The 19,980-nt window shown below is 52.0% G+C and overlaps 1 protein-coding gene across 2 annotated transcripts in view; it reads right to left on the minus strand.

Moving 5' to 3' along the window:
- ZBTB47 (zinc finger and BTB domain containing 47) overlaps positions 1-19,980 on the minus strand; it is a 34,325-nt gene that overhangs the window by 7,972 nt on the left and 6,373 nt on the right. For both annotated transcript variants that reach the window (XM_044425053.1, XM_044425054.1), the window contains exons 2-4: positions 4,866-6,302; positions 4,093-4,240; positions 762-877 (exon numbers count right to left, since the gene is read on the minus strand). In XM_044425053.1, the coding sequence (XP_044280988.1) occupies positions 762-877; positions 4,093-4,240; positions 4,866-6,302 (1,701 nt within the window). The remainder of the gene's footprint in view (positions 1-761; positions 878-4,092; positions 4,241-4,865; positions 6,303-19,980) is intronic.

A 19,980-nucleotide genomic window follows, 5' to 3' on the forward strand; every position in this document is an offset into this window, starting at 1 on the left:
TTTGAGCCCAAAACCAGCGGGCACCTCAACCCCGTACCTGCCAAAGGCCAGTGGGCGGGGGAGGTGGCAACGGGCAGTGTGTCCTTGTACCCCAGTTGCTGCGCTCGCGCCCTGCCCTGTGGTCTGGCTGAGCGGGGCTCTTCGGCTCTTCAGCTCTTGGTGTGGGCATCGTGCTGAGATGGAACAGCCAGCGGCCGAAAACCACGCAGTGGCAGCACAAACAGAGTGGACCGCCAGCAATCGGGGGCAGAAGAGACACCTGATGGGGCTCAGGGCCAACCGAGGGCAAGTGCATTGCGTATGGTTAGCAGTTCCATGAAACAAGGACCGGAGTCACGGTTGGGATGTTAGAAGGGGCAGCCATTTAGCAGTCCTGTCTGGAACTGCTTTTTCTCCTCTGCCCTCCCCACCTGCTTTTCCTTGTGTGTCATGCCTGCTGGGAAGGGACTGTTTTGTCTTTTCTAGCCTTTGTGGCCCAGGAGCAGGCTAGAAATGCTTTCAACAACTGATAAAGCCATTTGCTGAAGAACAAGCCAGGAAATCTGAGATCAGACATACATTTTAGAGCTGAATGGCAGGCGTGGGGGTCCCAGTCCCGATCTGGAGTGCAGATGGGAGTAAAGACTTATTCTCACTCCCCTTCTTCTATTATGGGTCACGGTCCCAGCAACTAATCTTTCTAAAAAGCCACGAGTGCAACTGCGAATTGCTAAGTGTTTTGGCCTGGGGGTGGGTCCTTAAAAACAGATATTTATTCTCACCTCACACTTAAACGGCTTCTCTCCCGAGTGCTGGAGGGAATGTACCTTCAGGGACATGCTTCGTTTGAACGACTTCCCACAGGTTTCGCAGGTGAAGGGCATGTCCTTGGTATGGGCTAGAAAAGCAAGGGGAGGAGCCGCCATTACTTTCGGAAAGCCAGAAAAGAACAGACCACGTGAGCACGAGATCCATGTGCCTCAGCTCTTGCTAAAACAAGCAACTTCTGGGCACGGTTACAAGGGAGCACAGATCTGACAGACTATGTGACAGCTTTAATCCCTGACACACTAGCTTTCTCGGTGCGGGGAGAGCTGCTTTTAAAAACCACAGGCAAACTCTTGAGGATGGGATTTCTTCTCCCCATCTTGCTCGATTTCACCATTTGGGGCTGCCAGGGAACCCCCAGGCGATTCTAAGCACATCACTCAGCTCAAAAGGGATTCAGGCCACCGGGAGAGGATCCAGAGGTCTCCATTTTCCCCAGAGCAGGAGGTTCCCAAGCAGTCATGCACCAAGGCCTAAAAACTGGTCTAGATTCACCAAAGGAGCCATGGAAGGTGGGATTTAGACAGAAAGAAAAGCGTGCAGGGCAAAGGAAAAGGACCCAAAATAACCCAAATTATCCCCAAGGTCAGTGGGGCCGTTTAGCTACTCTGGTTTTCAGGCTGACTATTCAAGGACTCATCCATGAAGCTGAGCAAACTCGCCAAATAGGTTCAGCACTACGGTAGCTCCTTTGAAGTCCAAACTGGAGCCCAGAGTGGATAAACCGTCCCACTGGCCTCCACTGCCTACAGTCCAATTTTCAGAAGGCCATAAAGCTCTTGGCCCCAATTACGTTTCTCCAAATTTTCTCCTCGACTCTGCTGGTTAACCAAATCCATCTTCAGTCATCGCCCAGTGTCAGCATCCTTTCGTTTTATCGTCTGTAGCCAACGGCCATTACAACATAAAGACTTACATCAAAGGCACAAATCATAAAAGAAGTAATTCCATTAATACATTCATTAAGGCTTCCTCTTAATTTTTATCACTGATATTATTCCAACTGGCTGTTCTTACCTTCACAGCGACTGGCGCAAGCAAGGTTACTTCATGGGTGGCAAATCTGTTTGAGCCCCTTAGCTTCCGGGGCCTTCCTTCAGCTTAGAGGTGGCAAATGGGGGAGGGCCTTTTCCGTGGTGGCCCCCATCTTTGGAACAGCCTCCATGCTGCAGACCACCTGGTGCCAAATTTGCCATCTTTCTGGCGCCAGGTTAAGACCGACCTCTTTGTGGAGGCCTTGAATGGCCCTTTCATGTTCTCTTACGCTATTTTAAATCCATGTTTAATTCTTGGGGCGAGTTGTTCACTCTCAGTCTAACCCACCTCACAGGGTTGTTGTGAGGATAAATGGAGAGGAGGACTCTACAAGCTGCCTTGAGTTCCTTGGAAGGGGAAGGACGGACGGACGGAAGGAGGGACATAAATCTAAGTCAGAATATTAAGATGAATTCTAATGTGGTTTGGAAAAGGGAAGTAAAGTGAAAGATACAATGAGCAATATAAAATCTATTGCTCCAGGTCTTCCATTTGGCCCTTCACCGGCATCTTGAGGGATCTGACAGCCAATTATCCGGTGGGCATTGGTGGAAACCGGAGCTGACTGAAAGCACACGTTACAGGCAAGAAAGTTAATTCTCGCAAATAACCAGCTCCTTCATGAGCTCATTTAATTTTAGTGGAACTGCCGTTTATAGATTCTCTTTTTGCATCTTCAGCAAAAATTATGCCCCGGTTCTTCCAAGCAGGCGCATCATGTATGATCGCTGCTGGAGAGATGAGTAACTCAACAGCAAACCCCTACATGTGTGTGGCGTCTCCTGCTCTGTAGGTCCGGAAAACACAAGGGCTGCTCTTCATTTCTGCAAAAAGAACCCCAAACTGCTGCACTATCTAGCAGAACTGGTACAGTCTGAGCCACTAAGACAGTCAGCGATGGTTCAACTCGATGGGACACAGCGGCTTCTTTTGGGGGTTCATGGAAGAGTCAAGTTGGAAGGGGCCAAAGGAGGTCGGTCTCCTTGTGTATCAGGTGGCCCAGGCCCAGTTCTGGCCCCACAGCTCATGCAGGTGTGCACAGAAACATAGAAGCAGAGCGAGTCAGAAGGGGTCCCCCGGGCCATCTAGTCTGACCCCCGGCTCTGCTCATGCCATGCCCACCATGTGCGTGTCCAGCCTGTCCTTGAACACCCTCACTGATGGGGCTGCCACCACCTCCCGTGAAAGCCCATTCCATGCCCTGGGGGTCCTGATTGGCAGGAAGTGCTTCCTGGCCTACAAACTGAACCTGGGTTTCCTGAGCTTGGCTCCGCTGGAGCGCGCCCTGCCTTCCTCCGCAGGGGAGAACAGGCATCAGCAGTGTGGCGGGAGGGGAAGCAAAAGCCCCCTCTTTAGCCATGTGATTTGTATTACGATTACATATTATTAGGAACATAGAAACAGAGCGAGTCAGAAGGGACCTCCCGGGCCGTCTAGTCTGACCTCTGGCACAAGCTGGCTTCGCTCACAACATGCCCACCATGTGGACGTCCAGCCTATCCTTGAACACCCGCACCGATGGGGCCTCAACGACCTCCCGGGGAAGCCCATTCCATGCCCTCGGGGTCCCGACTGTCAGGAAGTGCTTCCTGGCATCTAAATGGGACCTGGGTTCCCTGAGCTTGGCTCCGTTGGAGCGCGCCCTGCCTTCCTCTGCAGGGGAGAACAGGCACCAGCAGTGTGGTGAGAGGGGGAGCAAAAGCCCCCTCTTTAGCCATGTGATTTGTATTATGATTACATATTATTAGAAACATAGAAACAGAGTGAGTCAGAAGGGGTCTCCTGGGCCATCTAGTCTGACCCCCGGCTCCAGCCAGCTCCGCTCACAACATGCCCACCATGTGCATGTCCAGCCTATCTTTGAACACCCTCACGGATGGGGCCTGAACAACCTCCCGGGGAAGCCCATTCCACACCCTCGGGGTCCCGACTGTTAGGAAGTGCTTCCTGGCATCTAAATGGGACCTGGGTTCCCTGAGCTTGGCTCCGTTGAAGCGCACCCTGCCTTCCTCCGCAGGGGAGAACAGGCACCAGCAGTGTGAGGCGGAGATCAGGTTGGACTGCTCTGCCACGGCGAGCTGAAGGGCTGCACCTGAGCAGCACGGGGTGGACACCGCCCTGGAAGCTGGCTGGAGCAACGCCTCTTCCGCATGCACCCCACTCCCGTCACCACAGCAGACCTGCGACCGGATCGAGCGGGAAGCCGCAGCCAGCACCGCGGCGGCTCCCGCCTCCCCAGGCCCCACTCACCAACCATATGTTTCCGTACGTGCGCCATGGTGTAGAACTTCTTCTCGCAGATCTCGCAGGAGAACTTCTTCTCCGCGTAACCGTGGACGATTTTGTTGTGCTCGTGGAGGGACCAGAGCTTCTTAAAAGCTTTCCCGCAAGTCACGCACTGCAAGGAAGCAGGGCCCCAAAATGGTTAAGCAGGCCTAACACAGGGGCCTCTCCCGGATCTCATAACATGATCTTGACCCATGCAGACATCTAGGAACCATGGATCCAAAAGAAAAACAAAATATAAAGGGGTCAAGATTAGCTTGCAAAAAGTAGACGTTGACCCTTTGGACACTCAATGGTGCTACGGATGCAATTTTTATCATTAAGGAAACCCTTACTCTAAGCCTAAGCCTAAGCACCTTCCCGTCCCTTAAGATCTGGGTCGGGGGTCCTTCTTCGGGAGCTCTCCCTGAAGGAGCTTAGGAGGGTGGCTACCCGGAGGAGGGCCTTCTCGGTGCTGGCACCCCGGTTCTGGAATACGCTCCCCAGAGAGGCTCCTCTGGCCCCGGGCTTGTTCTGATTTACCTAATATTTTAAAAGCTGGTTAGGTTTTTAATGTATGGTTGTATTACTGGAGGCTACGCTTCATTTTCATCCTGCTTTTACTGAACGACCGTCCCAAGACAGCAGTAGTCGGACGGTGCACAGCAGCCTTAAGTAAATAAATCCACAAGCCTAAGCCAATTTCCGTGCAGCAGAGGAGGCCGGGGAGAGGGGGAGCGCACAGCCCGCAGGCTCACCTGGATGTTCTTCTCGCAGTCCGTCTGGTGGTGCAGCAGCAGCTCGCTCTCCAGCAGGAAGCGCTTGCCGCACTTGTCGCAGATCTGCATGCGGCTGTGCGTGACGTTCATGTGCTTCTCCAGGTACCAGCGGTTGTTGAAGACGCGCGGACACTTCTTGCAGGGGTAGTGCTGCTTCTCCTCCAGCTTGACCTTCTGGCCCAGGCCGTCGGGCTCCTTCTTCCGCTTCCTGCCTCGCTGCTCCTCGCCTTCCTCCTCGCCTTCCTCCTCGCCAGCGTCCTCCTCCGTGGCCACGGCTACGGTGGCCGTCTCCTGGGACCTGGTGGACATGGTTTTGGCGGCCTTGGGAGCCCGGCTGGGCCGATGGGGTAGCCCGGGCTGCGCCTCCGTCTTAATCTCTGCCACCACCTCCTCCCCATCCTCCTCCTCGTCTTCCTCCTCCTCCTCGTCAGTGGTCTCTTCCACATCCTCCTCTTCCGTGTGCTCCTCCTCCTCCTCCTCCTCCTCCCCCACGTCTGCGTCGTCGTCCTCCTCCTCCCCGTCCCCATTCTCCTCCTCTCGGCCCTCCTTGGGGGGGCAGCCCTCCCCTTCCGACTGCCCAATCACTGCGGTGAGGGCAGCTGCCGGGGGCGTCCCGGGAGGCTTCCCTTCCGTCCCCTTGGAGACGTTGAGGGTCTGGTTGTTGAGGTTGACCTCCACAATGATCTGCTCGCCACGGTTGTAAGAGCCCCGCTCGCCCAGCTCCACCTCCTCGCCCTCCACTTTGCAGGCAGGTGGGCCGCCATCTTTCTCCTCCTTGTAATACTTCTTGCCAGCTACGGGAGGCAGGCTCTGGTTGCCCCCGCAGGCCGCCCCATCCTCCACCCGCACGGAGTACGGCTCGGTCCCCTCCCGGGCGTAGATCTTGGGGTGCGGGGAATCCACCTCCTGCTTGATGTCGCAGTAGCACTGGGACCGGACGCTTTTGCCGCAGCCGTCCAGCGTCAGGGCCACGTTGCTCGCCATGGCCAAGCTGAGGGACCGGGTCTGGATGAGCTCCTGGCAGGACGTCGCGATGTGGGTCATCTGCAGGACGGCCGCCGCGTTCAGGACGTCCTGCACGGTGCCGGCGTTGACCAAGAGCTTGGAGGTGTAGATGAAGTTCAGGATCTGCTGCAGGCCTCGCGAGGTCAGCGCCTCCAGGGAGAGCTCTACCCTCTGCAGCTGCTTGTTCCGGGTGAAGAGGGAATGGAAGAACTGGCTGTAGGCCGCGAGGACCCCCTTGTGGGCCGGGAAGACCCTCTTCTGCTGCACCAGGACAATGTCGACGTCACACAGGTGTGGCTGAAACAGGCGCTGCTCGTTCAGTCTGTCCATCAAACGCGTGAAGTGGAGGGCTACATCCTCCACCAGAGAGTATTCGGCTGTCGGGTAGTCAGTTGTCTTTTCAACTATCAGCTGCCAGGAGGAAAGAAAGAAAAGAAGAAGAAATATTAAGAAATGCTGCCCAACGGCCGAACATTTCTCCTTCCCCTCCACACAGGCAGAGTTCAGCAAAACCCAGGAGAACACTTCCATGCGCCACGGCCTTTCGGCGCTACCAGGAATGCCCTTCGGTATTCCATCTCTACTCCAAATCCAGCCTACAGAGGGAATGCAAAGTAGTCCTTTTAGCAAGCCCACCGGAAGTATAGAGCAGAGATTCCTCCACAACCTCAGTCGCAATGGCTTTGAGAAGCCACAGGAGGTGCTCTCAATTCAAAATGGCAGCCAGGAATGGTTGGGTAGAAAGGGGGTGTTGAGCCCTCCTGGAGCTGCGCTGAGTCAAAAAGTCCAAAGGCAATTACCTCTCAGCTCCTTTTCTGCTGAAGAGAGGGGGAAATGTCCGTATACAGATGAATACCCTCTCCACAGAAACTATCTTGTTACTTCAACTGGTCCCCAGCGTTTCTCGGAGGAAAGGCAAAACACAGGCAAACTCACACTGACCTTCACACCTGAATTCTAGGAGCCATCACTCAAAGGAACCTCGCACACCTTCTCCAAGGTAATTACAACCCATTAAAAAATGGACTAATTTGCTCAGTTAGGAGAGCTCATTAGGATGAGTTAAAGCAGCCACTCCGGTGCTTGCGGCTCTTCTTTAATTACCAGGGCAAAGGATCACCTGCGAAACTTTGGAGTCACATTGAAGGAGCGCTTTCTTGCATGGCAAGAGGGAAAGGCAAGCGGGCAGTCCTCATGAGAGAGAGGGGGACGTTCCTGGATGAAGGGCAGCGAGTCCTCAGGAAAAGACCCGCGTTTGGAGAGGGTTTAAAAAGTGCGGGCAGGTGAGGGCAAAGTGGCGACACATCGAAAGCAATGTCAGGGGCTACTCTGCGGCCTGCTAGAGGGTGTTGTGGTGGTGGCGACACCAGCGATTAACCTGCCCTGACTGCCACAGAGGAAGGAGGAAAAGCTGGGGGGCTTCTAGCCCTTTTTAACCCATCAGTTTGGTGAGGCGTCAGCGCCTGGATCCTTTGCAGAATCAAGACTGGCTCCTTTATATCTATTTTTACCCCAGGGTTTTCTTTCTCTGCCTTGCCGTGTGTTCCACTGCACAACCACAAGATGGCACTGCAATACTGTGGAAATACACCACTATTTTTCAGCATTCTGCAGTGTCCTGACCCTTCACTAGCTCATTGCCCTTATTTATTTGTTTGTTTCTATCCCCTTTTCTCCCATTATGGAAAGCAAGATGGCTGCCTACAGTTCTTAGGTGGTCTCCCCTCCAAGCTCGGGCCAGACCTTGACCTCAATAGAACAGACGGTTGCAGAAATGCCCAGCAGTGCCCCAACATCCTGGAAAGCACCCTGAAACTGCCATCAAGGAAGAATTGTGAAAGAAGAGAAGCTTAGAGGGTTGCCAGTTGCCACCAGGTCAAAAGTGCGTATAGTCAAGGCGATGGTTTTCCCAGTGGCAATGTATGGCTGTGAAAGCTGGACCTTAAGGAAGGCTGAGCGCAAAAGGATTGAGGCCTTTGGACTGTGGTGCTGGAGGAGACTCTGCGAGTCCCTTGGACCGCAAGGCGACCAAACCGGTCAGTCCTAGAGGAGATCAACCCCGACTGCTCTTTAGAAGGCCAGATACTGAAGATGAAGCTCAGATACTTTGGCCTCCTGATGAGCAGGAAGGACTCCCTGGAGAAGAGCCTGATGCTGGGAACAATTGACAGCAAAGGAAGACGGGGATGGCAGAGGATGAGGGGGCTGGATGGAGTCACTGAAGCAGTTGGCGTGAGCTTAAGTGGACTCCGGGGGATGGTGGAGGACAGGGGGGCCTGGAGGAGTGTTGTCCGTGGGGTCTCGATGGGTCGGACACGACTTCGCGACTGGCAACAACAACAACCAGGTTGATTGTTCCCGTCGTAGAGCTGAGAAGAGCAGGTGGGGAATGGAGGGGAAGGCATGGGAAAGGAAGACGTGTGGGTCAAAGATGGCAGAGGTCTGAAGGAACAGCTGAAAAGGGGTGGGGGGTTGCACAAGGGAAAAAGGGGTCCACCGTGTTGATGCTGCGGCAGAATGCTGGCGTGCTTGAGACCAGCTTGGAAGGACATGGCACCTAAATCACTCTTCTTCCTCGGAAGAGAGCTCTTAGCTCAGAGCCAGAGGGCCTGTGGGGGGGGGGGGCACAGAGCTACTCTCTGACACCCGCAGTTCAAATGACACCTGCAGTTCTGTGAGCCGCCCCAAGGCTTTGTTGCGATGGGGGCGGCATAGGAATGTCCAAAATAAATAAATAAATAAAAATAAATAAAATGAACTCACGAGCATAGATGCATGAACACTGACTTTCCTTTCATAAGACTTCCCATCTGTTGACCCATCCACAACCCAAATGCAAGCCAGAGCACGTTTTTAACAAGGTGAGCCAAAAAGTTCATACCAAAACCTGCTCTCATAGAAGAAAAATGATTTTAAAGTGCATTGTTAACCATGTATATAAAAAGGTATTTTTGCATTTTAGTCCACAGGGTGAAAAAATGTGCACAGAAATTTGCACTTTTCCTAATTGAAATGCACACTTTTCTGATTGGAACAAATGGAAAATCGAGCTGTAAACAAAGATGACAGAAGGCCGCACTGAGCTTCAAAGTGAAACTTGGAGAATTTTATCAAGATCAAACACACCCTATTCTCCCATTCTTAGCAGGCTGCAGGTGATGGGAAATACCTTTTCATGTCAGGGACCCAGGAGATCAGCCACCTGTCCAGGTGGACAATACTTCGCTTCCTGGTGATGTTAGCTACTATCGGGTTAGACTATCGGACACCCTCTGCTACCACGGTACAGAACACGAATAACAGCAAAACTATTGTAACTATTGCATAGACCAGCTTTCCTAGAGCAAGCGGCCAGACTAACTGCCTTCTCTGTCTGTCTGTCTGTCTATCTATTGTATTTGTATGCCACCCCATAGGTCTCTCTGGGAAGCCCACAAAAAACAGAAACAACAACATGACAGAGCTGTAGTAAAATAAAACAACATCATCTCAACCCACATAAAGTCCAACTAATACAAAGCGCGAAACAGGAGGATAATATAAACAACAGTAAAAACAGCAATAAAACCAGCAGCGGAAAACAAACCTGTAGTTCTAAAAGCAAGACCCAAATAAATCCCAGAAGCTAGGCAGAGCTAACGGCATGTTGCTTTGCTCAAGAAAATGTCCCAAGACTGGAATATACAGATGAGAGTTTGCATTCAACTCCAGGAACAGATCTGAAGCCAGAACCTCAGGGATACAGGAGGCACGAGTATTCCTGCAAAACCCAGATGGAAAAGCAGTTCTGGCAATTAAGGTGCTGTTCCCAGAGTAGACTCTTTGGTCTTTGTACTGGCTTTAAATGCAGACTGGCTCGCTTCTGATGATCCAGACCTCTGGTCCATGATGGGTTAGGCCTGGTGTCCCAGGAAGCCAGCTTGCAGCTTCAGTGGACACGCAACAAAAGGTGTGAGAACCGGATGGACTGACAGGGCAGCCTTCTCAATACACTAGGACGGAAGGGGGAATTTCCCGCAGAATTCCACACCAAGAGAATGCAAACTTTCAGGGCCTATTAAAATAAACAAGCCACTAAACAAAATAGGCATCTTCTTACCTGAACGTATTTTGTGCTGCTTGTTCTAGAAACTGGGATGGATGCCAAAGACTCAAACCCGGCTCCAGAAACCAGCTTTGCCCCAGACCTTTTGGATTTCTCCAGCTAAGACCTGCTGCACTTGGCAAGCTCATTTGTCTCCACCCCCGTAAGGGCCAGAAACTTGTTTTTTTAAAAAGCGCAGGGATTGTTTAGGAAGTTCAGTTCAGCATGCTAGTCGCATTCCTTGTTTCTGAACTGCCTTTGTGCTGTGTGGCCCTGAAAAAGCCAAGGAGGCCCCTAAAAGCTCAACCCAGCTTTCCTCCTGAACGAATGATAGCACTTGCATCTTAATTACTGAGATAAGCCCTAAAATGTGCTTTGAGGCTTCCTACTCAACAGAGGAAGAGCAAAAGAACAAACAAAAACCAGAGCGGGTGGGTTTTGGCATCCTTCCTTGGCAGCGCTGCCTGAAAAAAAAATTGCATAATCCAGCCTGATCCAAGCTTGCTCTCTCCCCTCTCCGGGCTCTTTGCATCTGGCAAGCCCTGCTCCTTCCTCCCATCTCTCCTCACTCTCTCCCGCCTCGCACTTCGCTCTACAGCTGACGCTGGGTTGTCGAGTTGTGTTGGCACAAGACCTTGGGAGACTTTAAGAACACAGTCTAGTGTCGGGAAAGCAGATTTATGCTTCCTTTGCGCTGGGGAGCAGAGGGTGCAGGCTGGGAAGAAAGAAAGAGTGTGATTTGAGGGAGGGGGAGTTCCTAAAGCCATCTGTACATGCCCAGGGGCTTCCTAGGACGCATTACAAAATCAGCTGTGTTCACGCCAGGGAGACCACCGTGCAGAAAAAATGTCAGCCGCCAAGCTGAAATGAAAGACCTTGGAAGAAAAATCGGGCTGGGAAGCCAGGGTGCTGATCTGATAGCTGAGCTGCCCACACTGGATGGAAATCTAGAGGCGGCGCCAAAAAACGGATCCAAAACATGGATCCAGAGCCCTGCTGGTCCAGCTCGTGCAGTCTTCGATTTGCAACGCAGCCAACTGGCCGCCACTGGAAAACCCTTTCCTTCTGGACTCTGTTCTAGATTTCTGCCTGGGAACTTTAACCTGTTCCAGGATTTATCTTTTTTTTTTTTAACTTTTAGGCTGCTGAATCATCGAAGTTCTCCGGGCAGCCAGACGCTGTCTCAATTTTTTAAAAAGCACACACAATCACCACAAAAGGATCCTAAAAGCAGCACAGGATAAACGATCCCAAAGTCAAATCGGCAGCAGCAAAGGGTGAAAACAGGGCCGCCAGGGATGATAGGAGCTGTAGTCCAACACCTCTGCAGGGTGTGAAGATGGAGGAAGGCTGAGCTAAGTGAGACGAGCGGTTCAGAACCGGACGGGCCGAGACAAGAGGAATAAACCCATTCCCACCCCAGCTAGTCAAAGCACATCCTTCGGGGAGGCCCACAAGCCACAGCCCCACGGCACCCCGCGAGGAAAAGCTGCCACGGCAGCGGGAAGCCCGGCCCTAGCGGGGTCCTGGCAGTGCCGCCTTGCGCCATTCCCGGAGGCATTCAAGGTCACCCGGATCTCTGAGCCTGCCTCATTCCCAGAGAAGGCCTTTGTCACAGCCGAGCAGCTGTCTGGAGTGACACAGAGCGAGAGCAACCCCCCCCCCACTGCTGTTGTGGCCACAAGTCCAGCGGGGGGGGGGGGGGACTCGGTGTGTATACACCAGCGAGGGCTGGCTGCAGGCCCCCGCAAGGGTATTTTTATATATTGCTTTATATATAGCCATGCAATATACTGCACTGCTATTTTCTGATCAGAATTCTCACTTGTAGCAGGTTCCACTGACAGTCCCTAGCAGGACTAGGGAAGGTCAGGTTTGGAGGCCACATCAAGCAGCCAGCCCCCTCCCCATGAAAGTCACACCCCCTCCCCTTCCTCCGACCAGCAAACGTTTGGTGGTTTACCACTTATTGCAACGATTCACTATATTTCTAGGAACTCAAGGTGGCTCACGTCATTCTCCTCTTCCTTTCCATCTGATCCCCACGACAGCCCTGTGAGGTAGGCTGGGCTGAGAACGAGTGACTGGATCAAAGTTGGCTCCATGGCTGAGTCAAGAGTAGAACCCAGATCTCCAGAGTCCCAGTTTGGCGCACTTAACCACTACCCCACACTGCCTCACATCACTCCTGCCTTTTGTGCAGTTTTCCATTCTAGAAGGTTGCAATGCTTCTTCTGCAGCCATCAAAACCGTGGAAGGGAAAACTGGAAATTTAGACCAATTAAGAGGCAGTTCCAGTCCAAACAGAGTTTCTTTAAAACGTTTTTATGTGCACCGTAGGAAGAGCTTTAAGTAAAAAGATGCTGGTCTTTGGGGCATTTTGGCACAGATCCGTTTGCTTTCAGTCCTGCCCATCAGTTTCTCTGAAATAGAATTTGGCCCTTCAGCCAAAAAGGATTCTGCACCTCGCTGTAGAATAAGCCAGTAGAAAGCTCCATTTTCCCCTTTTCGCCCTCCCTCTGTTCTGACATTTTAGCTGCCTCTCTCCATCCCTTTGATTACTGTTGGTTTAAATTCCGTTGCTGTTATGATACTCATTCCTCTCAGAAGCTATTCCGGGGATTTTTATGAACAGAGCATAAAAAGAACCAAATCCTATTCATTTCGTTCCATGCCTGGAGTTCATACCTGAGCACATTCTGCCTTCTCACATTGGCAAGGTGTGTGCGCGCGCGTGTGACCCCACTCTGCAAGAATTGTTTCTATTTATTCATTCATTCATTTAATGCCATTTTCTGCTCTTCAACCCTCACACTGCACAGTAGCTTCCTTCAGTTTAAGAAGAGAAAAGCACATTCTCTCTTGCCGGGTTGCTAGCAAGGATGCGAACAGGCTTCAAAACCCAAATTGCAGGAGCGGGTCTCCGGTTCAGATGGAGACGGCAGTGGGGAGAGGGGAAGAGTTTAAGTTTTCTTACTCCCCACATGTGGGTCCCATCCAGAATTGGCCCACAGCCCGCATTCTACCTTTCCAAAGAGCCATCAACACGGGTTGAAGTGTTTCACTGACACCAGGACCTGTCAGCTTTCAAAAAGTGACTGCTGCACACACGAAATGACACGGTCCGTCCATTCCAGCAGCCTCTTCACACGGCGGCCGACCAGCTGCCCAAGGAAAACTCACAAGCAGCCCATGTGCCCCAACACTGCATGGCCGCACTGCCTCCGGAACTGGAGTAGCCAAGAGCCACCAGGGCTAGTAGACACGGAGATCCCACTCCTCCATTAATCTGTCCAAACTGGTACAGGGCACAGCAATGGGATGCAGGAGATCCGGGTTCTAGTCCCTGCTTAGCCATGGAGCACCCTGGGTGTCTTTGGGCCAGCCTGACCTACCTCACAGGGTTGTTGTCGTGGGGAGAAGACTGAGAGGAGGAGATTTCTGTAAACCGCCTTGAGATCCTTGGCAGGAAAAAAGGTGCGGTATAAGTATAATAAATAAAATAATCCCCAATCGACAGAACAGGCAGAGCTATTGTACACTTTACCCCATTCAGAAGTTTGGAGGCAGTTAGTCTGTACTTTCTCCCATTCAATAACATCGGCTGCAAGCACAGCGGTTCACGCTCATTTGAGGGGAGGAGGAGATCTCTGCTGTCTGAAATGTGTTGCTTTATTCTGATGTATTCCCTGCACACACGGACTTGATGCTGAGCAATTAAATCCTGAATATTTGCCACATCTCCAGGAATAAGGCTGTGCGATTTACTCACGCAGAACAAAGCAGCGCTGCCATTTCCCAGCTACAGAGAGTGGATTTATACCTGCACTTCAGTAACGACGTAAATAAGGACGCAGTGACAAGGGAAGCTAAATTCAAGAACAAGAAAAGCTGACTTGCAATCTGTATACATGACACAAATCAAGCACATCTGCTTAAAACTGACCCACTTACATCCTTCTGCCAGATGCAGAATGGGACACCACGCTATGAAGAACAGTTACATTTCACCCCCGGGCTGCTCCCCGCACCCCATAGCTAAGATTTCTTGAGGATATGCCAACTGGCTTGAGAGGCTGTGTGGTGTAGTGGTTAAGAGCGTGGGACTGGGACTCAGGCGATCTGGGTTCCAGTCCCCACTCAGTCATGGAACCAACTGGATGACTTTGGGCCACTCATGGACTCTCAGCCTGGCCTACCTTGCAGGGTTGTTGTTGTGGGGAAAAGACAGAGCAGCAAGAGGGGAACGACATAAGCTGTCTTGAGTTCTTTTAAAAACTGCTTCGAGTTCTTAAAAGGCAGGATATGTATCTATTAAATAAATAAGTCATCCCTTGAGGACCACGTAAGGGAGGTCTTCCTTTTCCTTAAATCTGAGCTGCTCACAAAGTGGAATTCAGCACTGGCTAATCAATGCAATCTCAAAATAAGTGGCCCGTTTCCTAGTCCTTTGGGGCGTGAAAACAGAGCTTTCCAACTGCACCAGGGAGCTTTTCCTGCCAGTGTTCTTGTACCATCCTACTTCTGCACCTTACAAAAGATGCTGTCACTTTTTGCTCGGATAACACACCCTTGCACACATGGGCACAGAACCCGGCCTCCTTCAGCTGCACTGGGACTGGGACTCCCAAAATCCCCAGCCAGCGGCAGCAAGAAACTGGGCCACCGGCAGCCATCAGAACTACCAAATTCCTGCAAGGATCAGCTTCCGTCAGAAGGCGGCACGGGCACAAGAGCTCTGCTGCAGATGGAGAAGCCGGGGCATGTTGCCATTCTGCCTCACCACTGGCTGATGGGGGTTGTAGTCCAATAACACCTGGCCGCCAGGGGGTTAGTCTCACATGGTGGGGGACCCAGGGGGCTCGGCTAAAGCAACCTGTTTGCACAAGCGAAGCCTTGCTTTGGTCTAGCAGGGATCTTCCTACGTTCCTAAAACATGACTTGGTCGCTGGCCAGGAAGAAGGGCTGGTCTTCCGAGCAGACAAGGCCACAGAGCCTTCCAAGGGCCTGGAAAGATCTCCAGCTGCAGCCACAACTTTGCAGAAGTCAGGCTCGGGAGAGGCATCATTCGGCACTCTCCACATGCCCCTCGACCTTCCGCCAAGGCCCGCGAGGGGGCCCGCCACGGAGCAGCCTCCGCGACGGTCGGCGTGGGGCAGCTCCTGAGAAAGACAGGCAGGCCGCCCAGGTGCCCAGCCCCTTCCCCCTCCTTTGCAACAAGAAGCGTTTTGACAAAAGGGTTGTGTTCATCACACAGAGAAAGAGGAACCGGAGAAGCACTATTTTCTCAAGCTTGGGGGTGGGGGATAGACAAATCCATGAACCAGGCCCGAGGAAGAGTGCAGGTGAGCTACCTGAAGTGCAGTGGGAAGGAAGGCCAGCTCTAAAACCTGTTCTGATTCTGCAAAAGTATTGCACCTGTAAGGACATCTGTGCAGTGCGTGTCATTCGGGCCCATCTTTCTTCTTAAAGGGGGCAAGCTTCTAGTCCTCAAGACTGCAAAGCAAACTTGAAAGGAGTCTCGGTCCCCACATTAGCATCCTGCAGGAACTCTTCCACATGACAGTGCTTCGTGCAGAAGACACAATATCTAGAGAGACCCTCGTTGCATGCATTGTCGATGGTACATTGCATACACCCTGTGGTCTGAAGACAGGCTGCGAGAGAGCGAGGGTTGAGAATGGGTTCTTTTTAACTGTGGGCTGTGGCTGAAACATGGGTTACTCTGTTGTCTGAACCCAGTTGTAGCAGGAACATGGTTGGTGCATTTACACAACCAGAAACCCCGAGGGTGTGGAATGGGCTTCCACGGGAGGTGGGTGAGGCCCCACCGGTGAGGATGTTCAAAGATAGGCTGGAGGTCCACATGGTGGGCATGTCGTGAGCAGAGCCGGCTGGAGCCGGGGGTCAGACTAGATGGCCCAGGAGGCCCCTTCTGACTCGCTGTTTTCTATTTTCTATGAAACATTGGACTGATGCAATACAAGGGCTGGGAGCCTGGTATGGGATCATGTGAAAGGATGAAGGAGTAGCAGCAGTTGGTGTTAAGCATTTTAATCTGCCCCTCACCAAGAAGGCCCTCAGAGTTGGTCTACAAAGTTTAGAATCTCTCCCTGCAATTTAAGAAGCACAGCACAAAAGGAAAAGGGACTGGGGAGGAGGAGGAAAAACGCCAATTCAAGCACTAGATTTTGGGTTTCATGTGTGTAGAATGTATTCATTTTGCTTTCTTTCCATCTCCCACTAATCAGTTTGGAAGAAGATATTTCGGAAATGTGTGACTGACACGGTTTTTCAGATGATGAGAGAGAGATCCTTTTATTTATTCAAATCTTTGACTCTGCAGGGGCTCCTTTGTGTAAAGCGAAGCTACACAGCTGAGCAGACCCGGAGTGACGCGCCGAAGGCGGCCACACAAGCTCAGGGACTTAATGGGAATCCAATTTCTACTTTTGCTGGTCCAGGTCCAGACCTTTCCTCATGACAGAATAATGGCTCTCACTTTTAAGCCCAGCTGCTTTCCCTTCCCTATTGGGGGAGCTGCTCTTTTAAGCATTGTCTAGAAGTAGAAGAGGATATATCTACCATCAAGAGGAGAAAACACAACACACCCGTTTGTTTTCCCTTGTTTTCCCGTGTAGACATACAAACAGGAGGATGACGGCACCTTCATCATCCGGAGCCATGTGGAGAAATCGCAGCGACGCGTTTCACGCAAAAATGCTCGGAGGACGTCTCATGTTTTGACACATTGAGTTCACAGTCAAAGTAAGTTTCACCTTGCGTCTTTATTTAGATCTATGGTAAACGGGGCCTGAACAGAATTTTATTAACTCGGTGGCTGCATTGCAAAACTTGGCAAAACTCCCAGTTTCAGTGCGTGAGCAAAATGATTTGCGCTACCAAAGTCGACATTTGAAGTTGCCAACTTTGGTTGTCAGGTGGTCCATCACTGCCGGCAGAAGGTTGTTCCTCAGCTTTAGTTTTGTAATGCTCTGAATATTATAATTTGACTTATGCAAAGAACACTTCCCTTGAGGGATAGTGGGGTGCACTGGTTAGAGCACTGGAAGGGACTGGAGCAATGGAAGTTCAAATCCACCCTCGGCCATGGAGCTTACTGGGCAAACTGGGGCCAGTCACTACCCCTCAGCCTCATGGAGCTGCTGCAAGAATAAACAAACAGGACAGCATCCACCAGTGGGAAAAACCGGCTTTCTTTCTGTATTTTATTCATTAATTATATTTATTTCCCATCTTTTTTTTCTTTTCAAGGAACCCAGGGAGGTTTACAGAATTGTCCTCCTTCATCTCATGCTCACAACAACCCTGTGAGGTAGGCTGAGCTGAAAGTCTGTGACTGGCCCAAAGTCACCCAGTTGGCTCCATGGCCGAGTGGGGACTCGAACCCGGACCTCCTGAGTCCCAGTCCACTCTCTTAACCGCTACACCACACTGGTTCTCAGTGGTTTGTCTCAGTTTATTCTGTATAAAAATGGGAATACTGCAGGCGAGAGTCAAGTCTGATGGTCTTGCATATGTTGTGAGCTGCCCGGAGAGCCTTTTGGCTAATGGGGTAGCATAAAAATCAGTCAATCCATCCATCTACATTTCCACACCAACGCTAAGCCATGATTAATGTTAACTATGGTTTGTTGCCTTCGTCATGAATTGTTGCGTGCAGAAGCAGTCAAATGGTGGCTTGTTTCCCCTATTCCTGCTTTGTTCCCTGACCATTTGGCCAGCCCGACATAAGGTTCCGGGTGCAAGGATCACGACCAACCATGGTTTAAACAACCTTCATCAGCCAACAACAACCCACGGCTTCTATCTGTGGTTACAGTGGGCTGACAAACCATGGTTTGCTCACAGCGGTGGGTTTGGATGCAGCGAGAAGCCCGATTTCAACCAGCCAAGTTAGAACGGATTCTTTAAAATGTGCAGCGGGTGACAGCAATGGAGAAGAGAGGAACGGCTGTGCTTTGCAACTGCCATTGCACGTCTGATACGAAACAGATACAACTTTTCGCAAACCTTGCTTTTTGTTAAAGAGAATGTTGTGTCAACAGCGTAGCTGTGCCGGAGCTCACAGGGACGATATGCTTGCCGTTATTTATTGTATGTGTTACCTCCTTTTTCCCTTTCAAAGAACTCAGGGTGGCTTCCCTCATTCTCTTCCTCCTATTCTCAATCGTATTCCCACAACAACCCTGTGAGGTAGGCCAGGCTGGGAGTTTGTGACTGGCCCAAAGTCACCCAGTGGGCTCCATGGCTGAGTGGGGACTCGAACCCAGGTCTCCCAAGTCCCAGTTCCACACTCTTAACCATTATGCCACACTGGCTCCTGGGATCCTCTGCCATCCCCCATGATTCCCCTGTTCCCTGTGGACTCAGAGGCAATTCACAGAAAGCTGGGAGAGAATAAATCACGCGTACTGCTCCCTATGGCAGCACAAATCCTTTTAGGGCATCTTGGTCCTGAATGGCAAGCAAGACCCATTTACTTTAGGAAAGACCCAGAAAAGGGATCTTTTTTGGAGGCAGTGTTGCCTAGTGGTTAGAGGTATGGACTGGCACTCGGGAGATGGAGTTCTAGCCCCCACTCAGCCTAGGAGGTCACTGGGTGATTTTGGCCCAGTTGCTGATTCTCAGCTAACACAGGCTTGTTGTGAAGACAAACTGGAGAGGACGGGGAGGATAACTTAAGCAGCCTGGCCCAAAAAAGGCAGGATGGACCTATAAGAAGTCAATGAATATCCAATATATTCAGCAGATTCTTTAAAATGTGCAGTGGACGGGACCCACACGTCTCCCTGTATTTTTGGACTCTGCTTGGCAGTGTGATGACGCAGACTGTGACAAACGGCAGCTGTGCTTTGGGCATGTGCAGATTCCAATAATTTCATATATTTAACTTATCAATTATCTATCAATCATTAATCAATCAATACATAAATAAAAGGGGCAACATGCCCAGTTGACCGCAGTATCTGAAAGGAGCAAAGGAAACGGCAGCCTGCCAGCCTTCGGTCTGTGCCAGCTGCCATTTGGGGGGGGGGGGGGGGTCACTGGGCACGCCCTGGGCAGTGGGGCCCCGGACCTTCACCCCATGGCCCAGGTCCAGCAGTCCCCACTTCTCCACAGAACTCCTCAGCCATGGGAGCCCCTTCGGCTCCGTCTCGGCTGCCCGCGGAGCAAGCCCCAAGCTGAAAGCCACGCGTTTCCCTCCTCCAGAACCTGGCACTGGATCCCCATTTTCCAGAATTGCTCCGGTCATTAGCCGCCTTCCGAAAGGCACAAGGCCATGCACGGACCTGGCAGTCGCCCGGTGGCATCGCGTTATAAAAAAGGCGAAACCGGGAGCAGGCTGGCGCCGTCACCGGCTCCGTGGACCGGCGTTCCCGTGCAGAGCAGCTTTCCCCGAATCCACTTCCAAAAACCAACACGCCGCGTTTTATGTAACGGGCGTTCGCTCACACGCCGGCGGCCGAAAACCTGCATTCTGCAAGTGCCACGGATCCCACAGCCCGCCCTGAAAAGCACGCTGCCCTCCTGGCCTTCTCCGGCGGGCCAACGCCAAAACTCCCACCGGCTGGGCAGACGGAGCCAGTGCTATGCCTGGAATGCAGGCCGGGCTGGGAGCCCGACGGAGACGCGGCATAAGGGGCCAGCCCAGAGGGAGCCTGCCAGCTCCGCTTGCTCCCCGTCGGAAAAAGCCGCACTCCAGGCGCCCCCTGCTCCGGGACAAGGGACCGGCTGCAACCGCTTTGCTGGCCGCGGGCAACCTGCTGGGCTCCCGGCATGCCACCCGGTCATGCAAGCGGCAGAGAAACCCAACCCCGGGGAGCCTTCAGGGCAGCCCCTAACCCTTAGCCTCACCCACCTCGCAGGGTTGTTGTGACAGACAATGGAGAGGAGAATAATGCAAGCTCCTTGCAGGAAAAAAGAAGGGATAGAAATATATTTAGGGTAGGGTAGGGTAGGGTAGGGTAGGGTAGGGTAGGG

The sequence above is a fragment of the Varanus komodoensis genome, unplaced genomic scaffold, assembly GCF_004798865.1.
Source record: "Varanus komodoensis strain SLA01 unplaced genomic scaffold, ASM479886v1 scaffold15, whole genome shotgun sequence".
Classification (NCBI taxonomy): domain Eukaryota; kingdom Metazoa; phylum Chordata; class Lepidosauria; order Squamata; family Varanidae; genus Varanus; species Varanus komodoensis.